At 33.7% G+C, this 27656-nt stretch overlaps 1 protein-coding gene and 1 pseudogene across 1 annotated transcript; both read left to right on the forward strand.

Annotated features, from left to right (window-relative positions):
• Positions 1-204: 204 nt before the first annotated feature.
• LOC107897016 (retinoblastoma-related protein-like) lies at positions 205-7863 on the forward strand (annotated as a pseudogene).
• A 2701-nt stretch (positions 7864-10564) lies between these two features.
• LOC107897018 (retinoblastoma-related protein) lies at positions 10565-18190 on the forward strand. Its single transcript, XM_016822349.2, has 19 exons — positions 10565-10849; positions 11157-11254; positions 11343-11447; positions 11567-11709; positions 11798-11894; positions 12015-12061; positions 12760-12958; positions 13266-13332; positions 13554-13736; positions 13822-14015; positions 14116-15007; positions 15186-15336; positions 15426-15498; positions 15746-15922; positions 16008-16127; positions 16205-16349; positions 16464-16576; positions 17190-17305; positions 17761-18190. Exons 2-19 carry the CDS (start codon positions 11171-11173, stop codon positions 17909-17911), a joined length of 3057 nt encoding a protein of 1018 aa, XP_016677838.2. The 5' UTR covers positions 10565-10849; positions 11157-11170; the 3' UTR covers positions 17912-18190.
• Positions 18191-27656: the final 9466 nt, after the last annotated feature.

The following is a 27656-nucleotide window of genomic DNA, read 5'->3' on the forward strand; positions in this document are numbered from 1 at the left end:
ATAACAAGTAATACAATACAAAAAACTAACAAATAGAAAAATAAATAAAATCTAACTAACGCTTTGACCCAAATGCACGTATGAGTCGAGCCCCCTATTTCTAGATTCAGCCCAGTACCACTACCCATTAGAAACCAGGTACCCGGTATCCACCCACTACACCTATCCACTACAAACAAGTACCCGATATCCACCCACCATCATCCAAACGGTCAGCCAAACAAAGTAAAACTCAAATCCACTGCCGCAGCAGAGACACCATTTTCGTTTCTTATCAAACTTTTCCTTTCCTTCAATTTTGTCTAATTTGCTTCCTTCCCACTGCATCATTGAGCTAGCTTAATCTTGTATATGAAGATTATGAGTAAAACTGTTGGAGAGATTTGAATCCTCAACTTTTCTGAGATTTATAACTTTGAGATCCACCGCTAGGGTTATTAATAAATATGGAAGACATGAAGTCTTCAGTGACAACTTCTGGTGGCACAGATGGCGATGCCGTTGAAGCTAGATTCAATGCTTTGTGCAAGGTAGTGCTATGTTCTTTTCAGTAATATTATTTCAAGCATTTCTTTTCTTTCTTTTTGTGTGTTTATGTTTTTTATGATTTCCAGAATGGGTTATCTCTGGATGAGAAAGCTTGCTCAAATGCTACGAAGCTATTCAAAGAAACAAAGCACCTTTTAACGTCAAATGTTTCAGCAATTGGGAGCGGAACGGTGGATTATTTTTATTATTTTAACTTCCTTTTATATGGAAATTACTAAAGGGAGTTGCTTTCTGATTAACTAACTTTGTTGCATTTATTCTGGATTAGCTGGAAGAAGCAGAGCGATTTTGGTTTTCATTTGTCTTATATTCGCTCAAGCGGCTGAGTGAAAAGGTTGGAGAAAATACGCAACATGAGTCTGATGAAAGTGGGTTTTCGTTATGCCAGATATTGAGAGCTACAAAGCTGAAGTATGATACTGTTAATTTTGTGTATATAAGGGTAATTTTTGTGATCAATTACCGGTTCAATGATGGTGAGTTTATCTTATTTTTGCAGTATCGTGGATTTTTTAAGGAGTTGCCTCAGTTTGTGGTAAAAGCTGGTCCCGTTTTACGTAACATGTATGGTGAAGATTGGGAGACTCGACTTGAGGTATTAAAGAATATAGATTTATGTTTTCGCTTGTTTTCTATTTTGTCTATATTTTTTAAAAAATGTACGACCATGTCACTTCAATCTGACTATCTGCTTATGGTACTTATATCAATTAGGCTAAGGAGATGCAGGCCAATTTTGTGCACTTGAGCCTTCTAAGCAAGTAGGTACCGATCTTTTATAACCTAGGTTATAAGATGATATGTGCAAATAGCTTTGTAATTGCATTGGCATTTCTCCCCTTATCATTAATAGGACTACAATTTGCTAAATTTGATGGGTTAGTTTTAAATGCACGAAATCACACTAGTGAAAAAGGTATATTGCTTTTGGTTCGTCAACTTATGTTCTACAAGGGTTAGAATTGCAGTTTACTTTCATATTTTGTCTTGAACTTTGTCTGAAATTTGCAAGGGGAGGCCTAATTATGGTGGTTTTATAAAGTATTTATCCTCCACAAAGAAAAAAAATTGTGTGTTGGGGGAGGGGGGGGGATGTACTGTGCAGGATGTGCATACCAAAGATGTTGGAAAATAAAATAGGATAATGATGTCATACAGCCATACACGTGTCCTAATTATAAGAGTAACTGGTCATGTGCCCTTGTTTATGGCATGTTTTGACTGTTGTCTTCTCCAAATGGATAATAAAATTAAATTTAAGAAAGTGATATAAATATGAAATTCTCATTTGCGCAGATTGCAGAATTATATTTTAAATAATACATTACACAGAATTTGTACTACGCATGTGATAAAAAAAATTTTTTTTCTTTGAGCAGCTGTATCCTCAAAACCTCATTTTTCTGGTTACTTTGTATAATTTTCCATTTTGTAAAGTAAATAACATTTGCATCTTGCTGTTTAATGGTATAAAAAGGTCATACAAGCGTGCATTTTGGGAACTCTTCATGACAAGTGATGCAAATATTGAGAAGCAGCAAAATCCTACCAGTCCGCCAGATTATGTATCAGAGTGCCATCGATTTGGATGGTTACTGTTTTTGGCACTCCGCGTGCACGCATTCAGTCGTTTTAAAGACCTAGTGACCTGTGCAAATGGTTTTGTTTCTATACTGGTCAGTTACGCATTTCTTTTGCTTTATTACTAGTTGCTTTAGGAAGACAGACCTGGTTTCACTAAGGAATATGTTCTGATATTATTCGTACATATAATGGATTAATTTAATAATTATCAAATAGAATGCAGAGGTAGAGAGTTACAATTACATGTGCTTCAAAAGATTCAACTCAACTATGCTGTTGTCTTTGATGCACTCTATTCTTGTACATTCCTAGCACATTGAGCAATACTGGTGAGGTTAATGTTTTCTTACCTTTTAATATGATTGTCGACAGGCTATTTTGATTATACATGTTCCTCTTAGCTTCAGAAACTTCAAGATCAATGACTCTCCTCATTTTGGTAATTATCTGCTATTTCATGGCAGTCAAATTTTCAGATCTGTCCTTTCTGATAAAGAGATTGCAGTTGTGATTCTTCACTGGTCTTTATCTTTTATTCTGTCCGGTATTCTTTACTGGTGTTTAGTCGTTGCTCTTTTACATTCTTTTATTTGCCTTTCCTGGCGGGGATAAAATTGAGGCATTCCTAATTGTTGACTTCTTTAACATGTAATCATTCAGTTAAGAAAGGTGACAAAGGTGTTGTCGACTTGCTTGCGTCACTTTGCAACATGTATGATGCTTCAGAAGATGATTTGAGGAAAACAATGGAGATGGCCAATAAGTTAATAGAAGACATATTGAAAAAAAAGCCATGTCCAGCAGCTGAGTGCAAAACTGAAACACTGGAAAATATTGATAACGGTTCGTCAAATAAGTCATGAATGCAATTTTGGCAGCATGCTTTTGTCGGTCGGTTTTGCTTGTAATTTATCTGATCTTCTTTGATGCAGATAGCTTGATCTATTTTGAAGGTTTAATGGAGGAACAATCTCTTTCATCCAGTTTGAAAATTTTAGAAAAGGATTATGATGATGCAATTTGTAATAAAGGTGATCTGGATGAGAGGGTGTTTGTAAACGATGAAGATAGTTTGCTTGGTTTAGGGAGCTTGTCTGCAGGGGTTATGAATGTTACTGGTATCAAGGTCTGTTTCAAATTTGAGAAAATGTATTCTACTTTTTAGTTTTTATGCTTTATTTTGCGGTCAGTTTATTTAAGAAAGCATTTATTCTGTTTTGAGTAGAGGAAACGTGATTCAGTAGCTTCATCATCAAGGTCGATCTCAAGCCCACTGTCTCCTCAACGCCCTTCTGCATCTCATGCAAATGGTGTCCTTGGGCCGCCAAATGTAAAGATGGCAGCTACACCGGTCAGCACTGCAATGACAACCGCGAAATGGCTTCGTTCTGTTATTTGTCCACTTCCTTCAAAACCTTCAGCTGAGTTGCAGCATTTTTTATCGTCTTGTGATAAAGATGTTACCAATGATGTGATATGTAGGGTGCATATAATATTGGAAGCAATATTTCCTAGAAATCAAGAGTGTAGTGTAACTGGAAGCCTTCAGAGTGTAAACCTGATGGATAATATATGGATGGAACAACGAAGACTGGAGGCACTTAAGTTGTACTATAGGGTTTTGGAAGCTATGTGTACTGCAGAGGCCCAAATATTACATGCACCTAATTTGACCTCTTTATTAACTAATGAGAGGTTTCATAGATGTATGCTTGCTTGTTCTGCTGAACTAGTGCTGGCGACACATAAGACTGCCACAATGTTGTTTCCTACAGTTCTGGACAGAACTGGTATTACAGCCTTTGATTTGAGCAAGGTGATAGAGAGTTTTATTAGACATGAGGAGTCTCTACCAAGGGAACTGAGGCGGCATCTAAATTCTCTGGAAGAGAGGCTTTTGGAGAGCATGGTGTGGGTTAAAGGTTCCTCAATGTACAATTCTTTGATAGTTGCAAAACCTGCCCTATCTGCTGAAATAAATCGTCTTGGCTTATTGGCAGAACCAATGCCACCTTTGGATGCAATTGCGACACATATAAACTTTTCTGGAGGAACACCTCCGGTGCCTTCTTTGCAGAAGCATGAAACATCAACGGGGAATGCTGGTAGCTCAATCTTAGGTATGCAACATTGTTAGCTTAATTTTAGCAGTTATATTTTCAGATATGGTGAAACTGTGATCAGTATGCCAATTTTCTTGTTTAATGCAGTAACTTGTGTTACCGGATTTTATTATGGTTCTTTCTCACAATGTATTCTATCCTGAACTTAATTTACATTGTCATGTTACTTTTGTCAGGACAAAATGGGGATGTCAGGTCTCCCATGAGACCTTGCACGGAGTTGAGGAGTGTGTTGGTTGAACGGAATGCTTTTACATCACCAGTGAAGGATCGTCTATTAGCATTAAGCAACCTTAAGAAGGCTCCTTTGCAATCTGCATTTGCCAGGTATTGTAGGGTACAAGTTCTAGGGAAGTAGAGACCTGTACTAATTGCACTGGCTAACTGCATTTTCTTTTTGGGTACTCTTTTTGTAGTCCGACACGTCCTAACCCTGGTGGTGGAGGAGAAACATGTGCGGAAACAGGAATAAATATATTTTTTAGCAAGGTATCAAAACATGAGATGAATTAGACTTTTTTTATGAAACTATGGTGTACCTTAATACACTTTTAACTGGTTCAAAAATTTAACCTCCTAGTACTTGATTGTAAAATGTAAATCTACTGCGATATAATTTTCTTGTGGCAAATTGCCCACAAGTACTTACTATTGAATTTGATTTAAATTCAGTGGTTATCATCTACTACATGTCTTACATTTTGCTTTTTTTTTTTTTTTTGCACCGCCCAGATTAATAAGTTGGCTGCTGTCCGGATTAATGGTATGGTTGAGAGGCTACAACTGTCTCAACAGATAAGGGAGAGTGTGTATTCTCTTTTCCAAAAAATACTTAACCAGAGGACTTCTTTGTTCTTTAACCGTCATATTGACCAGATCATCCTTTGTTGTTTCTATGTAGTCGCGAAGGTCTGCGCTTCTTATGAGATCATTTTAGCCGCAGTTAAATTTATCTGCACTATTTCCTCTTACTTCCTGAAGGAATGACTTGCAGATATCTCAGTTGCGCCTGACTTTCAAAGAAATTATTTGCAACTATAGGAAGCAACCACAATGTAAGCCACAGGTTTTCCAAAGTGTATTTGTTGACAGGTCATCTGCACGAAGAAATGGGGTACAATATCTTATCTCCAGTTTCTTTTCTCCCTCCTTTTCAAGGAAATTTTAACCATTTTAATGATATGTAAACAGAGAACTGGGCAGGACAATGTTGATATCATTGCATTCTACAACGAAATATTCGTTCCTTCCATAAAGCCTTTGCTGGGAGAACTTGGTTCTGCTGGAACAACCACAAGAACAAGTAGAGTTGCTGAAGCCAACAATAGTAATGATGGTAAATGTTTCATTTAGACCATTATTGTACCCAGGTTTCAGTTTTATATTCTGTTCTTGCTGCATCTGCAGGCTATCTAATTTTACTTGTTCTATCTTCATTTTGCCTAATTAGGTACATGCCCCGGATCTCCTAAAGTTTCTCCTTTTCCAAGTCTCCCTGATATGTCCCCAAAGAAAGTATCTGCAACACATAACATATATGTGTCTCCATTGCGGACATCCAAGGTACTTAAATCTTTTTTTCTTTTTTTGGTCTCTCCATTGAGTTGACTTTGAGTCGCCAATTTTACATTTAGTAGAAAATCAGACTCGTACATTTAAGATTTGACCTGCCTTCTAGAGCAAACAGGAAAAAGTTTAGTTGATTGCTTAGAACTGCACTTTGTCCAAGATGCAGCACTTGTAAAAGACCAATAAAAGAAAAAGATCCTATAAAAGTTCCAATATTAAGTTCTATGAATCTTGTAGAAAAAGTTGAATCTCGGGTTATGACTCTTGATTGACTGAACAAGGTATGATAGAAAATTATTCTATTTTTAGCTTTTGGCATTTGAATCCTATGTTACTCGGGCTCTCAGGTTTGAGTGTGTGATATGGGAATGTTTCTGGGATGGGTATGTTCAGAATTTTCTAGTTTTTTCATGTATCTGGAAGGCTTTTTTAGGCTATATCCTTGTACATGGTTTGATAAACATGTGTATAGATATATGAGACTGGTGTCTGAACATGGTACATACAAAAAAAAAAAAACCTAAGAGTCTTGAGTAATATAGTTGGTTCCATAGGAAAGAAGTATGTGCCGTTGTTTATTAATTAGATCTTGTTTTCATTTACAGATGGATGCTCTAATCTCGCATAGCTCAAGAAGCTACTATGCTTGTGTTGGAGAGAGTACTCGTGCCTATCAGAGCCCTTCGAAAGACCTAACTGCTATCAACAATCACTTGAACGGGTATTCTTCTTCTCTCCCTGGGTAACAATATTTTTTTTAAGCATAGAAGTTCTTGGGTGAAAGTACCTACAAAAGCCTTCTATTATCGGGATTGAATCAAATTAGTCTCTCTACTATTAATATGAATTCCTATATTAATAAGGCTAAAATGCAACAGAATTAATATTTATTGATTAAAGAATGATATATATATATTATGTAATTTATAATATATAAAAATTAAATCTATAATGTAAACATTAAAAATTTTAAGATAACTATATACAAATTTTTAATAAATAAAAAAAATGAAACTATTAAATATCAAATTAAAAATAATATAAGCGTGCTTGAAATTCTAATCAAACTCGAACAATAATAAAATGTTTTAATAACATGCCAAGGTCCACTCAAAACCCGACTTATCCATGAATACATCCTTAATTTTTTTTTCAAGAAATTTGTAATATTGAGTGTCATGTAATGGATTCCAAAATATATGAGCAACAAGCATATTGCAAACTTAGGTTGGAATTGAAGTTTTTGGTGATTGAACAATTGATGATGTTATCATCCCGAGCTTGATCTTTTTTGGGATGATATAATATGTTATTGTCCATAATAAATTAAATACGATAAGAATTAAAACAAATATAAATATGAAAATGAAAATGATGCAATAAAATGTATGTATATAAAAGAAAGTAATTTTTTCATTTACAGTTCTACTCTAAAAAGAATATTTCATTTGCCATTAAAAGCTTGGTTGAATTGAAAATGACATTTTTTAAATAGTAAATATGAACTCTGTTGAAATTTGGCCTTAATTGATTCTTTTTAATAATACAAAGACTAAATTGATCTTAGATAGGCTAATTTAATCTGGTCCATATAATAAAAAGGACCTACCAAGTACATTCACCAAAGTTATCGTGATGTACTTAAGTAATGAAGCTGCCATTTTCTTTGTTGCTTCCAGTGGCAGGAAGATCAGAGGGGCACTCAACTTCGACGATGTTGATGTCGGCTTGGTTAGTGATTCTATGGTTGCAAATAGCCTTTACCTGCAAAATGGGAGCTGTGCATCCTCATCCGGTGCACCTTTAAAATCCGAGCAACCAGAATCTTAGCCCAGCGTGCTCTTATTCCTTGTATATTCTGCCCCTCTCCTGTATTCTTGTTAGCTCTTATGTATGAATGTAAGTTCATCACACGAGGTACGTATGAGCGGTGTGTTACTGTAGAATAGCCGCCACCTTCCCAATGTGTTCACTGATGTTTGCTAACAGTACTTTGAAGCTTGGCCTAACAAATTGAATAAAGTTTTGCCTTTCTTTACCCGATTGTAGCCAAATGGTACCGCTGATTGATCATCATTTATATCGGAATCACAGTGCTCCTTCAAGGGGGCAATTTTCTTTGGGAATGTTTTAGGAGATTTTTAGAGGTCAATTTCTTTTTTAACAGTATCTTCTAAGGTAAAGGTGATAAAGGAGGGATATAAATATATGATTTTGTATCACTTGTTAAATCATCTTAAATGAATGAAAATGTTAATGTTAATGTCTGTAACCATTCACGTGATAGTTAACTTATAAAAATTTAAAAATATATAAAAATATTTTTATACTTTTTAAAATAATTTTTAATTTTTAAAATGATTTTATAATTTTTTTAAATTTTAAAATTTAATTAGTTAATAAGTTTTTTTATTTATTTCTGGCGATTTTACAAAAAATGCTAGTTCAAAAGCTAATTACATGAAAAAAATAAATAGAGGGCTAAAATAATTTTAATTTATTTTGTAAAGTTGAAAAATTAAATAATTTATTATGCTTAGTTTATTTAATGACACATAATTCAAATTATCATCTAATTTTAAGATTTTAAAGAAGTTATCTAATTATCTAAAATGTATAATATATATTAAATTTTAAATATATATTTAAATTTCTTATTTGCTTCGGTTTATATATATTTTAAATTACCTAATTTGTTTTTTTTAATAAAAATTCCTAATTATCTATGTAACATTATTTAAGTTAAAATAAAATTTTAACAATTTTTATTATCATTATCTGACTGCAAACATTACTAACTTAATTTAAGATTTTCTTCTATAAACATGATTTGAGCTAATTTTATAATCTTGTAACAAATTAATTATTATCAAAGTGTTATATTACATATTTAAAATTATAAAAATGGATTAAAGTTTCACTTTACAATATTATTAATAGACAAACTTTTATTAATTGTTATAAACAAGCGATTAATAATAAATTAAATTTTATATGTAATATTTTTTTAATGAAATGTGTGTGGTAGTTAATTTTTTAGTTATTAAAAATTAGTTTGATGATATCTTTAAAAATATGGGAAGTTTAGGTTTAAGAAAAACATAATTAAAAATTTAAATAAATAAAATTTTCATGTGCATTGCAAATGTTACAAAATTAGTTATATTAATTTTATAATGAAAATATATACTGTCATAATTTTATGATGTCACAAACAGTTTTTTTTACCTTATTTTATAATATATATTAGTTTTTTAACCGTGCAATGAATTCATTCAATTTAGCCTTTTTTTCTTTTTTGTTCGACAAATCCTAACTTGATATTGTTTCAAAAATATTCTTTTCCTTTTTTTTTTAAGTTACAACTTTCATTTTGGGGTGTGCACTTTTGTTTTCTTCTTATAGCTTTTTTTTTCTAGATAAAAATGTTTACCTACACCACGTAAAAAAACCATCATCAATATCAGAAGGCTTAGAAATTGATTCTCAACTTTTATGCAGAGGTACACAAATCATGTTATTAGCACTGTTCCCTCATTCTTATTGACATAACACATGAATGAGAAGTTTACAGCTATAGTGTTCCCTAGCTTGGCCATCGGTAATTTATCATGAAGAAAGCAACAATCAAGTTGGTGGAATCCAAAAACTAAGCAAAAACTGGAAACTCAGAATCCCACTAAAATCCAGTATTTTTGGTAAGGAGAAAACAAGCAAACCATAGAAGGATTGGCATTGTAAACTATACTGTAGAGGAACCAAAAACAAAATTTAATCCAACATGCATGATGATTTTGAGGTTCTGGTTTTTCCAAATCCATGTTGGAATACATTTTTCATAAAAATATTCAGCATCAAAACTCTGGCTCCCAACAGTAAGTCACAGAACTGTAGGAGAAGATGCGCCACCTTAGCTCCAGTCTCTGGAGGAGGAAACAAATCAATCCACCTTTTGCAAGCAACAATGCCAGAGGTGCTAGGATGGTCCTCCCGTTGGCAATACCTATCTAGTTCATGTTGTTCCTGAAATTAGTTGTACTAAACTAAATAATAGAAGATAATGTGCTTTAATATATTCGAACCTGCATCCTTTTACATTGGTAACAATGTTCATACCAATCGAGTTAAGATACAAAAACTCTTTTAAGAGATAAATGATTGGTTATGAAATGTATTTTATTCTTTTGAACAGAGATCGAATCTTTAATATCATAATTAAAGGATAAAATAAGTAACGACTACACTACATTTTATAATTTAGACGAGTTGGATGGTTTAAACTATTATGAAAATCTACATAAAATGGTGTACGCTTATAATGTAAGGTGTAAGGCCTTACGTGCCTAAGCATCAGTGACGTGGTCCTACAGAAAGGTCTCTGTGGATGCACTCATCCTAACATTTCACTCACATAAAACGACACAACTTCTTACCGCTAAACGACACTATAAAAAAAACCCTTTCAGTGGGCCCCATACTCACACGAGTCTACCGACACTATCTCTGCCCCATTTTCAAGACTCCGACAACAGCTCGGCCCGACTCACCAACTCTCCGTTAAATTCACCGTGACGGAGAAAACGCGAATCCTTTACCGATCTTTTCCAAAGCGGGAATCTCCGTTACGGCTAGATGTTAAAGGATTTTGGCGGTAAAATCCAATGGCGGCAACAGTACGCGTCAAAAAATAATTGGCTAGCTATGAATGTCATGTGCATGGTGCATGTCCATCATGATGTTATGTTGGTTAATTTTCCCGCGCTAAAGAGCGAAAGATCCTTCATTGATAGGGTTTTCCACAAAAAGAAGCCCAAGGTTAAAAAGAGAGAAAATATATAAGAAAAAAAGGGGAAATCTTAGGATTCTTGTTCCTAATCCAAATTATTAAAGAACGATTTTTTCCCTTTTTATTTCTTCTCGATCCCTTAAAACGCTATGTTTTGGGCGGGGAATTTGAAGCTAGGGTTTCTGGTTTGCTGGATCGTTAGATCCGAGATCTCAACCTAATTTCAAGCCTAAATTTTGTAAGGTTTCTTTGAATATTGTTTTATTTTTTTCAACTTTTTGCTTTTCACTCTTGAAAAGTAGTTCGCCATTTCCAGAAGTATAAATGATTTTTTTACTGATTATTACTTTTTCATTGTATAGTAATAGCTAAAAATTTTGAAATGTTGGCATAAACTTTTATTTTGAGGCGGAGGTTTAAGTTGCTGTTATGAATCTATAGATTTAGCTAGTTTAGTCTTGTATATGCTGATTAAGAGTAAAATTGTTGGAGAGATTTAAATCCTGAACTTTTCTGAAATTGATAACTTTGAGATCCACTGCTAGGGTTATTAATAAATATGGAAGACATGAAGCCTTCAGTTGCAACTTCTGGTGGCACAGATGCTGATGCCGTTGAAGCTAGATTCAATGCTTTGTGCAAGGTAGTGATTTGTTCTTTCCAGTAATATTATTTCAAGTATTTCTTTTTTCTTTTTGTGTTTTTTAGTGTTATGTTTTCCTGATTTCCAGAATGGGTTATCTTTGGATGAGAAAGCTTGTTCAAATGCTATGAAGCTATTCAAAGAAACAAAACACCTTTTAACGTCAAATGTTTCCTCAATTGGGAGCGGAACGGTAGATTATTATTATTATTATTATTATTATTATTATTATTTTAACTTCCTTTTATATGAAAATTACGAAAGGGAATTGCTTTCTAATTAACTAACTTTGTTGCATTTATTCTGGATTAGCTGGAAGAAGCAGAGCGATTTTGGTTTTCATTTGTCTTATATTCGCTCAAGCAGCTGAGTGAAAAGGTTGGAGAAAATACGCAACAAGAGTCTGATGAAAGTGGGTTTTCGTTTTGCCAGATATTGAGAGCTACGAAGCTGAAGTATGATACTGTTAATTTTGTGTATGTAAGGGTAACTTTTGCGATCAATAACCATTTCAATGATAGTGAGTTTATTTTATTTTTGCAGTATCGTGGATTTTTTTAAGGAGTTGCCTCAGTTTGTGGTAAAAGCTGGTCCCGTTTTACGTAACATGTATGGGGAAGATTGGGAGACTCGACTTGAGGTATTGAAAGAATATAGATTTATGTTTCCGCTTGTTTTCCATTATGTCTATATTTTTTAAAAATTGTACGGCCATGTCACTTCGATCTGACTATCTGCTTATGGTACTTATATCAATTAGGGTAAGGAGATGCAGGCCAATTTTGTGTACTTGAGCCTTTTAAGCAAGTAGGTACCCTTCTTTTATAACCTAGGTTATAAAGATGATATGTGCAAATAGCTTTGTAATTGTATTAGCATTTCTCCCCTAATCTTTAATATGACTACAATGTGCTAAAATTGATGGGTTAGTTTTAAATGCACGAAGTCACACTAGTGAAAAAGGTATATTGCTTTTGGTTTGTCAACTTATGTTCTATAAGGGTTAGAATTGCTTACTTTCATATTTCGTCTTGAACCTTTCCAGAAATTTGCAGGAGGCCTAATTGTTGTGGTTTTATCAAGTATTTATCCTCCATAAAGCAAAAAATTTGTGTTGGGGGGGGGATGTACTGTGCAGGATGTGCATATCAAAGATGTTGGAAAATAAAATACAATAATGTTGTTATACATCCATACATGTGCCATAATTATAAAAGTAACTGGTCATGTGCCCTTGTTTATGCCATGTTTTGACTGTTGTCTTCTCCAGATGGATGATAAAATTAAAGTTAAGATAGTGATATAAATATGAAATTCTCACTTACGCAGATTGCAGAATTATATTTGAAATAATATATTACACAATTTGTATCGCGCATGCTATAAATTTTGTTTTCTTTGAGCAGCTGTATCCTCAAAACCTCAATTTTGTGGTTACTTTGTATAATTTTCCATTTTGTGAAGTAAATAACATCTGCATCTTGCTGTTTTGATGGTATTAAAAGCTCATACAAGCGTGCATTTTGGGAACTCTTCTTGACAAGTGATGCAAATATTGACAAGCAGCAAAATGCTACCAGTTCGCCAGATTATATATCAGAGTGTCATCGATTTGGATGGTTACTGTTTTTGGCACTCCGCGTGCACGCATTCAGTCGTTTTAAAGACCTAGTGACTTGTGCAAACGGTTTTGTTTCTATACTGGTCAGTTACGCATTTCTGTTGCTTTATTACTAATTGATTTAGGTAGACACTTGGTTTTACTATGGAATAACATGTCATCTCTTTCTTCTGGTCAAACATGTTCTGATATTATTCATATATATAATGGATTAATTTAATAATTATCAAATGGAATGCAAAGGTAGAGAGTTACAATTAAATGTGCTTCAAAAGAGTCAACTCAACTATGCTGTTGTCTTTGATGCACTCTATCCTTGTACATTCGTAGCACATTGAGCCACAATGGAGAGTTTAATGTTTTCTTACTATTTAATGTGATTGTGGACAGGCTATCTTGATTATACATGTTCCTGTTCGCTTCAGAAACTTCAAGATCAATGACTCTCCACATTTTGGTAATTATCTGCTCTTCATGGCTGTCAAATTTTTAGATCTATCCTTTTCAATAAAGAGATTACAATTGTGATTCTTCTTTGGTCTTTATCTTTTATTCTGTCCAGTATTCTTCACTGTTGTTCCGTCCTTGCTCATTTACATTCTTTTTATTTTCCTTTCCTGGTGGGGGTAAAAATTTGGCGTTCCTCATTGTTGACTTCTTTGACATGCAATCATTCAGTTAAGAAAGGTGACAAAGGTGTTGTCGACTTGCTTGCATCACTTTGCAACATGTATGATGCTTCAGAAGATGATTTGAGGAAAACAATGGAGATGGCCAATAAGTTAATAGAGGACATATTGAAAAAAAAGCCATGTCCAGCAGCTGAGTGCAAAACTGAAACACTGGAAAATATTGATACTGGTTCGTCACATAAGTCATGAATGCTATTTTGGCAGCATGCTTGCGTCTGTTTTGCTTCTAATTTACTTGATCTTCTTTCATGCAGATAGCTTGATCTATTTTGAAGGTTTAATGGAGGAAAAATCTCTTTCATCCAGTTTAAATATTTTAGAGAAGGATTACGATGATGCAATATGTAATAAAGGTGATTTGGATGAGAGAGTGTTTGTAAACGATGAAGATAATTTACTTGGGTTAGGGAGCTTTTCTGGAGGGGCCATGAATGTTACTGGTATCAAGGTCTGTTTCAAATTTGAGAAAATGCATTCTACTTTTTTAGTTTTTATGCTTTACTTAGTGGTCAGTTTATTCAAGAAAGCATTTATTCTGTTTTGAGTAGAGGAAATTTGATTCAGTAGCTTCACCAACAAAGTCGATTTCAAGCCCGCTGTCTCCTCAACGCCCTCCTGCATCTCATGCAAATGGTGTCCTTGGGCCACCAAATGCGAAGATGGCAGCTACACCTGTCAGCGCTGCAATGACAACTGCGAAATGGCTTCGTTCTGTTATTTGTCCTCTTCCTTCAAAACCTTCAGCTGAGTTGCAGCGTTTTTTATCATCTTGTGATAAAGATGTTACCAATGATGTGATCTGTAGGGCGCATATAATTTTGGAGGCAATATTTCCTAGAAATCAAGTGTGTAGTGTAACTGGAAGCCTTCAGAGTGTAAACCTGATGGATAACATATGGATGGAACAACGAAGACTGGAGGCACTTAAGTTGTACTATAGGGTTTTGGAAGCTATGTGTACTGCCGAGGCCCAAATATTACATGCACCTAATTTGACCTCTTTATTAACTAATGAGAGGTTTCACAGATGTATGCTTGCTTGTTCTGCTGAACTAGTACTGGCGACACATAAGACTGCCACAATGTTGTTTCCTACAGTACTTGAGAGAACTGGTATTACAGCCTTTGATTTGAGCAAGGTGATAGAGAGTTTTATTAGACATGAGGAGTCTCTACCAAGAGAACTGAGGCGGCATCTAAATTCTCTGGAAGAGAGGCTTTTGGAGAGCATGGTGTGGGATAAAGGTTCCTCAATGTACAATTCTTTGATAGTTGCAAAACCTGCCCTATCTGCTGAAATAAATCATCTTGGCTTATTGGCAGAACCAATGCCTCCTTTGGATGCAATTGCGACACATGTGAACTTTGGAAGTACACCTCCAGTGCCTTCTTTGCAGAAACACGAAACATCAACGGGTAATGCTGGTAGCTTAATCTCAGGTATGTAACATTGGTAGCTTAATTTTAGCTGGTATATTTTCAGATGGGGAAAACTTTGTGACGAGTATGCCAATTTTCTTGTTTAATGCAGTAACGTGTTAATAGATTTTATTGTTGTTCTTTCTCACAATGTATTCTATCCTGAACTTAATTTACATTGTCATGTTACTTTTGTCAGGTCAAAATGGGGATGTCAGGTCTCCCATGAGACCTTGCACGGAGTTGAGGAGTGTGTTGGTTGAACGGAATGCTTTTACATCACCAGTGAAGGATCGTCTATTAGCATTGAACAACCTTAAGAAGGCTCCTTTGCAATCTGCATTTGCCAGGTATTGTAGGGTGCAAGTTCTAGGGAAGTAGAGACCTGTACTAATTGCACTGGCTAACTGCATTTTCTTTTTGGGTACTCTTTTTGTAGTCCGACACGTCCTAACCCTGGTGGTGGAGGAGAAACATGTGCGGAAACAGGAATAAGTATATTTTTTGGCAAGGTATCAAACCATGAGATGAATTAGACCTTTTTTATGAAACCATGGTGTACCTTCGTACGCTTTTACTGGTTCAAAAATTTAGCCTCCTAGTACTTGATTATAAAATGTAAATCTACTGCAATATAATTTTCTTGTGGCAAAGTGCCCACAAGTACTTACTATTGAATTTAATTTAAATTCAGTGGTTGTCATCTACTACATGTCTTACATTTTGCTTCTTTTTTTTTTTTCTTTTTGCACCGCCCAGATTAATAAGTTGGCTGCTGTCCGGATTAATGGTATGGTTGAGAGGCTACAACTGTCTCAACAGATAAGGGAGAGTGTGTATTCTCTTTTCCAAAAAATACTTAACCAGAGGACTTCTTTGTTCTTTAACCGTCATATTGACCAGATCATCCTTTGTTGTTTCTATGTAGTTGCGAAGGTCTGTGCTTCTTATGAGATCATTTTAGCCGCAGTTAAATTTATCTGCACTATTTCCTCTTACTTCCTGAACGAATGACTTGCAGATTTCTCAGTTGCGCCTAACTTTCAAAGAAATTATTTGCAACTATAGGAAGCAACCACAATGTAAGCCACAGGTTTTCCAAAGTGTATTTGTTGACAGGTCATCTGCACGAAGAAATGGGGTACGATATCTCATCCCCAATTTCTTATCTCCCTGCTTTTTGAGGCAATTTTAACCATTTTAATGACATGTAAACAGAGAACCGGGCAGGATAATGTTGATATCATTGCATTCTACAACGAAATATTCGTTCCTTCCATAAAGCCTTTGCTGGGAGAACTTGGTTCTGCTGGAACAACCACAAGAACGAGTAGAGTTGCTGAAGCCAACAATAGTAATGATGGTAAATGTTTCATTTAGACAATTATTTTACCCAGGTTTCAATTTTATATTCTGTTCTTGCTGCATCTGCAGGCTATCTAATTTTACTTGTTCTATCTTCATTTTGCCTAATTAGGTACATGCCCCGGATCTCCTAAAGTTTCTCCTTTTCCAAGTCTCCCTGATATGTCCCCAAAGAAAGTATCTGCAACACATAACGTATATGTGTCTCCGTTGCGGACATCCAAGGTACTTAAATCCTTTTTTCTTTTTTTGGTCTCTCCATTGAGTTGACTTTGAGTCGCCAATTTTCCATTTAGTAGAAAATCAGACTCGTACTTTTAAGATTTGACCAGCCTTCTAGAGCAAACAGGAAAAAGTTTAGTTGATTGCTTAGAACTATTGCCACTCAAGAGATGCTGCACTTTGTCCAAGATGCAGCACTTGTAAAAGACCAATAAAAGAAAAAGATCGTTTAAAATTTCTGATATCAAGTTCTATGAATCTTGTAGAAAAAGTTGAATCTCGGGTTATGTCTCTTGATTGACTGAACAAGGTATGATGGAAAATTATTCTATTTTTAGCTTTTGTTATTTGAATCCTATGTTGCTCAGGCTCTCAGGTTTGAGTGTTTGGTATGGGAATGTTTCTGGGATGGGTATGTTCAGAATTTTGAAGGCTATATTCTTGTACATGGTTTGATATACATGTGTATAGATAGATTATACATGAGACTGATGTCTGAACACGGTACATGCAAAAAAAAAAAAACCGAATTGTCCGAGTAATATGGTTGGAATTTGTGGTTCCACTAGAAAGAAGTATGTGCCGTTGTTTAATTAGATCTTGTTTTCATTTACAGATGGATGCTCTAATCTCGCATAGCTCAAGAAGCTACTATGCTTGTGTTGGAGAGAGTACTCGTGCCTATCAGAGCCCTTCGAAAGACCTAACTGCTATCAACAATCACCTGAATGGGTATTCTTCTCTCCCTGGGTTACATTTTTTTTTTAATTATTGAAGTTCTTGGGTGAAAGTACCTACAAAAGCCCTCTCTTATCGGGATTGAATCAAATTAGCCTCTCTACTATTAATATGATTTAATTTAATTTTTATATTATTAAAAAGAATTAAATAAGGCTAAAATCGAATAGAGTTAACATTTATTGATTAAAAAGTGATGAAATTTATTGTTTCCATTTACAGTTCTGCACCGAAAAAAGAGTAGAAAATAATATTTTATAAATAGCAAATATGAATTCTGTTGAAATTTGGCCTTGATTGATTTTTTTTTAATAATGCAAAGATTAAATTGATCTTGGATGGGCTAATATAATCCGATCCATATAATAAGGGGACCTACCAATTACATTCACCAAAGTTCTTGCAATGCACCTGACTAATGACGCTGCCATTTGCTTTGATGTTTCCAGTGGCAGGAAGATCAGAGGGGCGCTCAACTTCGACGATGTTGATGTCGGTTTGGTTAGTGATTCTATGGTTGCAAATAGCCTTTACCTGCAAAATGGGAGCTGTGCATCCTCATCCGGTGCACCTTTAAAATCCGAGCAACCAGAATCTTAGCCCAGCACGCTTGTATTCCTTGTATATTCTGCCCCACTCCCGTATTCTTGTTAGATCGTACGTATGAATGGAAGTTCATCACACGGGGTACATATGAGCGGTGAGTTACTGTAGAATAGCCGCCACCTCCCCAATGTGTTTACTGATGTTAGCTAACAGTACTTTGAAGCTTGGCCTAACAAATTGAATAAATTTTTGCCTTTGCCGGATTGTAGCCAAATAGTACCACTGATTATTAATATTGGAATCACAGTGCTCCTTCAAGGGGGTAATTTTCTTTGGGAATGTTTTAGGATATTTTTAGAGGTCAATTTCTTTTTTAACAGTGTCTTAAGTGATATTGGATGGATAGAAATATTTTACTTCTGACTGTTTGTCAAATCATGTAACGTCTTAATTTTCAGGAATTCTGTGAATGTTGATATAGGTTTAATTATGTTAGTGGGCTTTTAGAAGGCCCAAGTTTAAGATAGAACCTGATAATTTTAGTTAATTTTTGTTCCATAAAAAAAAGGGGTGAAATTATGAAATAGGATTTATGTGAAAATGTTTGAAAATGTTATAGGCTAAATTGAAGTGGCCAAATAAATAAGAGTGCAAAATAGGAGGATTTGCATGACAAATCTTTCATTTTACATGAAGTGGCCAGCCATTATGTTGTTGTAGACAATATGAGCACTTGATATTCATAATTTATGGTACAAATTGATAATAGGTTAAGTAAATGTTCCATGTTAATGGATTAGGTAAATATTTCATGATAATGGGTTAAGTAAATGTTTCATGATAATGGTTTAGGTAAATATTTTATAATGGGCATTTCATTTTTTTTGTATTAAAGAATTAAATAGATAAAATATGAAATTTTATTAAAAGAAAAAGGGGTGAAAAGAACAAAGTTTTGTCATCATAGCCGAAAGTTAGAGAAGAGAAAAGAGAGGAGAAAGCTCTTGAATGTTTGGTCACTTGGGGAAGAAAGTTAAAGGTAAGTTCATGGTAGTTTGCTTCTATCTTGATGTTTATGAGTTTTTCTTGATTCTACCTTAACTCTTGAAGCATATTTTGGTTTTTAGTTGTGTTATGAGTATTTAGTCATGAATTAAAATGAAGGAAATGGTTGTTGTTTCATGTTCTTTTGATGAAAAATAGAAGATAGGTGAAGTTGAGCCAAGCAAATGAGCATGCATGTGGCGATGCTAAAGGGAAAAATCGGCTAACATGTTGTGCTTTAAAATGATGAAATGGAGATTATACTTAAGTAAAATCATAGATATGTGATAATTGATTGGTGATATACATGTTTAAATAACATGCATGCAAGGCATGTGTGAAAGAGTGATTTGGTAATAAATCTGCTTGGGACAGCAGCAGTAACGTGACTTTGGAAAATCACCATAAATTGTGGGAGATGAATTAGAAGCTGAATAAATTATGTAATTAAAGCTTGTTGAGTCTAGTTTCAAATTAAATAAACGAGAACATATTTTGAATTCTGTACAATGAGATTTGATTCGTAATGAAGAGTGGTCAGATTAGTCAAACAGTGAGATTAGTCAAACAGTGAAACATGCGAAACTTTGAAAAAAATCTGGTATTGATTGGCGAAACCAAAAATTTTGAAAATTTTATGGATATAAGATATATGAGTCTATTTTTAGGCAAAATTAACGGCACTTGATTTGGAGTTTCGTAGCTCCATTTATCAATGATTTAGTGACTATTGCTCAGGAAGACAGCTTGCAGTGAAATTATGATTATGTGGTAAACATCGACAAAAATTTGTTAATGAGTTGCTTATTGATTTCTTATAAGCTTACTATGATCTGTAGGTGTGGTTGGTCGAATATTGTAAGGGGTTAATACGTAGTTCGTATTTGAATAGTTAGATTAATGTGTTATTAATCCAATTGTAGGCAGTTCGTGTGTGGATCTCGTCAGCATATAGTCGCAAACAGGTGTGTAACTAACACCCTCTTTCTTAGTCTGGATCGGCAAAAGTCGAAAAGCTGAAATGTCGAAAATCGGTATTTTGTAGATTTGCGAGTGTGCGAATGCTCGTGAGGTAAATCGATTAATGTTTTTGGTAAGCTACAAAATTTGGACTGCAAAGTGCATGATTTCTGTGCCCTCGATATTTTTGGGCTTAATGGGCCAAAATTGGAATGATTGACCAACGGGCCCAATTCGGTAAGAACCCTCGGTACGTGATTCTGTTAGTACGTGAAAAGTAGGAATATGCATGAATAACCCTAAAATAGATAAATTATTGAAATACCTTTAAAAGTAGAAAATTTATAGTTTTACCCCTAGTAGATAAATTACCGAAATACCCTAGGGTTAAATTGACCTAAATGCATGTTTGACTATTATTATTTACTGCATGCCATGTTGTTATTATCTGATGCATGGGATTGGGATATTGACGGAGTAAGTACTAAAAGTGGCTTGTCCACGTACTGGAGGCTTTGCCTCAATTTACTGTTAACTGAGCAGCAAGGCTGCAACTGTGGAGTGTTAGGCTAGGTGGGTTGAGCTATTCCCCACATGGAGTGTAGGGTTAGTACGGGTGGAGTGTAGTGGTTGGTGGGTTGAGTAGTCTCCCCAAATGGGCTTGCATATGTTATTGATGTTGCATGTATTTTGAAATGGGCCTATGGGCCATACTGTTATCTGAATAAGGGGCTAAGGCCCAGTTTATTGTAATCTGAAAAGGGCTCTGGTCCAGTACCACTGTTACCTGAATGGGCTTAGGCCCAATAGGCTTGAGCTGACTTGGGCTTTGAATAGGTTTTCCTTACACACTGAGTTTCTCCAAACTCACCCCTTTTATTTTCATCCACGCAGGAAATCCCCAATCATAGTGAGCTTGGAGCTGTGAGGGAATTCGGAGTGGCTCTGAAAATTTGATTTTCTTCTGGTGAACTGGACATCCTTTTATTTACGTTTGAAGTTTTGGGTTTTTTTTAAATGTAATAAGGCCGCTTAATTATTTTTGATGGTTTTAATATGTATTACTATGATAGGTATTACTTATTTTAACTGTTGAAATTGGATAGCTTTAGGGCGTGTTTTCAAAAACAACAATTGATTTCAAAATAACACGACAACAAGCAAAGCTTCCGCAATGAAAGTATTTTTCAAAATTAATCACTTTTCCTAAAAATGACATAATCAAATCGGTTTCCTAGAAATATCCATGACGTTAAGGTGTGGCAATGGCGGTATGTATGTCTAAGATTGGATCCGAAGGGAGCTTGGTACTTAAGCAGTCCGATGGACTCACCACCTCTTTTTCGGTTTCCTACCTGGTGCACAGCTTCCATTCACTTGGTTAGTTTGACAAAAGTCGGCTTTTTAAAACACTAAAAAGGGAACACGGGTTTTTGACTTCAAAGTGGCACATCGGATTCGGCCTTAACGTCTGGGCCGGGTTTGGGGTGCTACAAATCACTTTAAATAAATTAAAATGTTAATGTTTGTAATTGTTGATGTGGCATTTATATAATAGTCAATGTATATGTTACATTAACAATTTAATTTTTAAAAATAAAAATATATATATATGAATAAATTTCATATATTTTAAAATAATTTTTAATGTTTTAATAATTTTATAATATTTTTAAATTTATTAAAATTTAAAAAATTAATTAATTATTGATGTGACATTAATCAAATTCTAAATTAGCAAAGCCAAAGCAAAAAAAAGGAGTCTTTAGCATTAAAATTTGGCCAAATATTTCCTTGATTAAGGATAATCCACTCTCAACAAATAATTAATAATATGTATATCAAGGACATTATTAAAGCTATATTATTAGACTATCATGTGGATCCTATGTCATTAAAATTAGTAAATGTTAATTTTTTTTACTCATTTTAAAGTAATATTGCAAACAATTCTAGTTCAAGAGTTAAAAGTGTTATAAAAATAAATGCAATATTTAAATAATTTTTTTATAAAATTAAAAGGTCAAATAAATTATTGTAATTTAACCACACATGACACAATAACTATTAATTTAAAATGCACTTTTAATTCAAATTATTTAATTTTAATTTTTTTAACAAATTATCTAATGAATCATCTAATTTTAAGATTTTAAACAAGTTATCTAATTATCTAAAATGTATAATACATAATAAATTTTAAATATATATATTTAAATTTCTTATTTTTCTTGGTTTATATACATTTTAAATTATCTAATTTATTTTTTTATAAATTTTTCTAATTATCTATGTAACATTATTTTAAGTTAATTAAAATTTTTCTTATATATTAGCACATCGTAAACATTATTTGGGCTAATTTTAAAATTTTTAAAAATTAATTATTATCAAAGTGTTATATTTAAAACTTGTCAACGACTATTTTCAAACTTGTCTCGAGATATTGTGTTAGCTCTCAAGACATCTTCTCTTTGTTGTAAAGATTATACTTAAGGTTTTTAAGGTATAAAAAAGAGCTTGTTTGGTTTGGTGTATTGGCTAAGCCAATACACCCCTAATCGGTGGGCCCCATTTAATCCCACTTCAATCCTCTGTTTGGTTCAGGGTATTGGCTAATACCCGTCTATTACATTACACCCCTAATCCCCAAAATCCACCGATTTCTATTACGTTCCTCTTTCTCAGATTAGGTGCTGCTTGAGTTTTAGACCCTGTTTTACCCTCCTGCTTCCCCTTTCCGTCTTCTGTTTCTTCCTTCTGTCTTTCTTTTGCTGAAGATTACAATAGAATCGACGCTTGGCCTTCTCAACCTTTTATTTTCGGAGTTTACTGCAACTGGAAAGGTAAATTCATATTTCTAACTCTCTTTTGCTCTCAAATTTATATGGATTCCTGTATTTTAATTAGCTTAAGTTCCGAGTAGATTTCTATTTCTTAAAGGTTTTTGTTGCTGGTGGAAATTGGAACTCGATTGCAATGTAAATTGTCTCGTTTTCTCTGTTTTAATTAGCAATGTAAATTGCTTCAAAACCCAAGACTGAAAAACCAGCTACTCCTCGAACTACCACTCGACCCTCTGGGATTTTTAAACTTACCCCTGTTTCTCCTACTTTGGCTCGATTCCTTGGAGCCCCAGAGGCTTCCCGTTCCGATGCTGTTAAGCATATCTGGAGCTATATCAAATCCCATAACCTTCAGGTTCTCTCCATCTCTATTGCGTCCTATATAAAGTTATATTGTTTGGTCTAAATAAATGTGGGCTTGAGTAAATATCTGGGAAAATGTTGTTCAATTTTGGTAGTTAATTTGTACCATTTATTAATGGTTCTTGTTGCGAGTTGTTTGCTTGATGGCTTTATGAGGTTTCTTTACCCTTTCCATGGGCATTTGTTCCCTCTATAATATTTTTTTTGTGCTTGTTAATGCCGGGGTTTGGACCTGTTTGGTGTTTATTGTTCAAGAGTAGTTAAGCTAGCAGCTGTAGTAGGATTAGTTCATTAGGTAAATAGTTCTCTGTGATTGGATTCAATAATTCAATTATATCATCAATCACTTCCGAGTGAAATGTTTGCCGGATTCTGTTTGTTCTAAATTCATTCCACATTATGTATGTTTGATCTAAATTGTTAACCACTATGGTCAATAATTGATAAACAGGTTTTTTGTGAAGAATTTGAACAGAGTTGTGTATGCTTTTCATTGCAGTTTCCTTTGTGGTATTTGAGATTAGATTGTTTTCACATGAGCTATTGGCAATTTCGACTACACAGTCCGATCTTATCGCCTCACTCGTTAGTTTATTTACTTGAATATAGTTATGAAACTGCAATGGTTGTTTGCTGTTAGGGGAGATTGATGATGTGCTGGATATGTGATTTCAGTTTGGTATGATCATTGACTCTTTTGCTTTTTTTGAAATTGACACTGGCTCCTCTATTAGTAATCAGATTGTATTTTGTTTCTTTTACTAAAAATAGGTAAATTAATATTTGTACATTACATCAAAGAGCAAACTGGTCATTCTTTAGTCTTCATACCTTAGTATGAGGTAGATGCCACGTGTCACATTATTCTATTAGTTATGCTAGTTTTTAAGAGTACAAATGAATGAAATTTTTAATAGAAAGGATTAATTTGTTCTTTGATCTAATGGACAATGAATGATTTAAAATACAATTTGATTCCTATTGCAGGGCCTCCTTATACTTTTACCGCCATTTGGATGTGCTTCATTTGGCTGGTGATCTATTCCCCTCTACCCCATATTTGTCTTTGCTTTCATCTGTCATTGGGACATTTGCTATTTTTCTTCATTCATTCTTCATCTCAAGTTGTGTTGCTCCTAAACTCTTCAGTACTCGATTCAACAATCTCAAAATCAATATATACCCCAAGACTTGTTCTACTTGTATGAACCTACAAGTTCCACAGAAAGATCATTCTCGCCAAAATCATGAAAAATCAACAATGCTAAATACCATGTTTGCTATTCATTTCTTTATTCAATTCATTCGCACAAATGACATCTTAAAGAATCCATCTTGGAAAATTTCTGGGAAAATGTTGTTCAATTTTGGTAGTTAATTTGTACCATTTATTAATGGTTCTTGTTGCGAGTTGTTTGCTTGATGGCTTTATGAGGTTTCTTTACCCTTTCCATGTGCATTTGTTCCCTCTATAATATATTTTTTTGTGCTTGTTAATGCTGGGGTTTGGACCTGTTTGGTGTTTATTGTTCAAGAGTAGTTAAGCTAGCAACTGTAGTAGGATTAAATTTTATGAATATTCATTTGCTACAGTTAGTTTCATTGATGGAGATTGGATTGTTATGGTTCATAAATATAAGTTTAGCCTTTTCACAGTTTTATATATAGCTTACATGCTAGCTCGCTGTTTCATTTTCCTACTAGCAGGTTTTTGTGGTGTTTTAGTTCTCTTCTTTCTAGATTTCTACCTCCTAAGCAACATTTTCACCCTCTACTTCCTTTCTATCCTTTAATGCTTGCTCAATTATGGTTGTTTTGAAATATAAAACTAGTCACTTTTATCTCAGGAAGACAAACAAACAACAAAATTAGTCAAAAATAACCTGCCTAATCACATGAACCCTCTGAAGTCTGAACAAAAAATAAAACCACTACTGAACTGCACATGATATCTCACTTTAAAATTTTCGTTTTCTACAACTTTATAAGCATCAAGATTGGGAGAAAGAAACCAAAACATAAAACAACTTTGTTTCACTAAATGAACAAGGATTCCTCATGGTACTAAAAGTTCCTCATGGTACAGTGTATAGTTAGAGGAATTTGAATTATTCATTAAGATCAAACTTTGTTTGCTGAATTAATCATTTTTTAGCCAATTTATTTTATAGGTTATTATCTAGTTGATGCTGGATACACAAATTGTGAGGGATTTCTTGCACCATTTAGAGGACAGCGATATCATCTGAACGAGTGGCGTCAGGGTTATCAGCCAAGTTCTCCGCAAGAGTTTTTTAATATGAAACATGCCTTAGCACGTAATGTCATTGAAAGATGCTTTGGCTTATTAAAACTTAGATGGGGAATACTTAGGAGTCCATCGTTTTATCCTGTAAGGGTGCACAATAGAATTATTATTGCATGTTGTTTGCTCCATAATTTTATTCGAACCCATATGAGTATTGATCCCATTGAAGCGGAGGTGGGAGAAGGATTACCTACTAATGTGGTGGATGACGATGAACTGAATATAACAAATATTCATCCATGGGATGCTTGGGCTACTTGGAGGATGGAACTAGCCAACCAAATGTTCGATGAATGGCAAGCATCTAGAAATTAGTTAGGTTTAGGGACAATTTGAGTTTGAATTGATTTGTTGATGTTATTTTATGTATCTAGTTTATTAAACTTTGGTAGTCTTTGATTACAATTCTGTATTGTACTAAACTTTGTTGAATTATAATTTAATTATCTTTTCATTCAGCATGTGTTATAAATTTAAATTTAGTATTGAACTACCGATATAATATATATAAACTGTTCACCTTTTGATTCATGATATTCAAAATAGTAAATAATGTGTATTTGTTTAAATACCAAAACAATTTACCAAAACAATTTTATTAAAATATAAGAATTTTACAATAATGTGTATCTGTTCTCCTTTTGATTACAATAATCATTTACCAAAACAATTTTCTGCTAATTATAAGAATTTTATTAAATTATATATTTTAATTAAAATATATTTAATAATAATTATGTTTAAATATGATTAAATTATTTATTATTGATATTAATAATCTTATTAAAATTTAAATAACACTAACAAATTTCTGCTAATTATAAGAATTTTATTAAATTATATATTTTAATTAAAATATATTTAATAATAATTATGTTTAAATATGATTAAGATATTTATTATTGATAATAATAATCTTATTAAAATTTAAATAACATTAACAATAATCATTTACCAAAACAATTTTCTGCTAATTATAAGAATTTTATTAAATTATATATTTTAATTAAAATATATTTAATTAGAATTATGTTTAAATATGATTAAAATATTTATTACTGATAATAATAATCTTATTTAAATTTAAATAACAATAACAATAATCATTTACCAAAACAATTTTATGCTAAGGGTATTCTAGTCATTTTATTTTTTTCCATTATGCTATTACACCTCTATTCCATTCAACCAAACACAAGATTACTATTACGCCTCTATTCCATTACATTCAACCAAACAGTGGATTAGCTATTACACCTCTAATCCAATACACCTCTAATCCCAATGCACCTCTAATCCAATACACCTCTATTCCAATACAGCGAACCAAACGCACCCTAAGGGGATAAGAAAGGTTCTAGTTAAGCCATAAAAATTAGGGGAAGGTTTTATCTTAGCTTTGTCAAAAAGAAAAGGATTGTAAGGGTTATGTCTTGTCCTTGAAAGGTATCAATTCAAGTTTAGTGAATTGAGAAATCCTTGGTTGAGGTATATCGAGGGAGTGGAGGTAGGTAATTAGGGCGAAACCACTATAAATCAAATTTTCCAAGCTATTCTCCCTCCTATTTTATTTTGGAATGGTTTGTAGAGAATTTTTAAAATACCAATTCACCCCTCTTGGTATTTCTGGGCCTAACATACCTAACAAATAGGCTTATAATCCTTGATGTGCTAGATGTGTTTAGGGTGGTCAATTTGATGAATTTATTATTTGATATCATGTTGACATGAGTTAGTAATGTGTTGGTTACTTTTTAATGAGTTAGAAAGTGTTTTATAGGTAAAGTGACTAATTGGTATCGAGACATTAAGAACATGTCTCGAGACACCTAAACATTGAAGCTAGAGGTTTGAAACAGGAGAATTATGCCTGGAGACTTGTTTTGAGACATAAGAGGTTGAATCTCAAAACATGAGCCCCATTGTCTCGAGATAACTTAACTTTGAAGCAAAAATAAGGAAACATGAGAAGCATGTGTCTAGAGGCCTGACTTCACTGTCTTAAAACACATTATTCAATTTTGATAGTTTGAGTTTAGACTTGAATCTTGCCTCCATGTTTAACCCATACGACCCCGTGTCACTACAGGTGGGCTCAATTAGTCTTAATTAATTGTGTATCATTAGTATAACATGTAAATTTTGAGTTTATGTCATGTTTTTCTTTTAAAGTTTGATAAAAATTAATCAAGATAGTCTGAGTTGCTCCGGCAACATAATGTGACATCTCGCATTCAGATCTGACAACCGAGTTGGGTGTGGGGTGTCACAAAAGAAA

The sequence above is a fragment of the Gossypium hirsutum genome, chromosome A05 (assembly GCF_007990345.1).
Source record: "Gossypium hirsutum isolate 1008001.06 chromosome A05, Gossypium_hirsutum_v2.1, whole genome shotgun sequence".
Lineage (NCBI taxonomy): Eukaryota > Viridiplantae > Streptophyta > Magnoliopsida > Malvales > Malvaceae > Gossypium > Gossypium hirsutum.

Coding starts and splice junctions, on each gene's coding strand:
- LOC107897018 (XM_016822349.2), top strand. CDS start 11,171: ATGGAAGACATGAAGCCTTCAGTTGCAACTTCTGGTGGCACAGATGCT. Junction 11,255..11,342: donor GATTCAATGCTTTGTGCAAG/GTAGTGATTTGT, acceptor CCTGATTTCCAG/AATGGGTTATCTTTGGATGA. Junction 15,923..16,007: donor GTTTCTATGTAGTTGCGAAG/GTCTGTGCTTCT, acceptor AATGACTTGCAG/ATTTCTCAGTTGCGCCTAAC.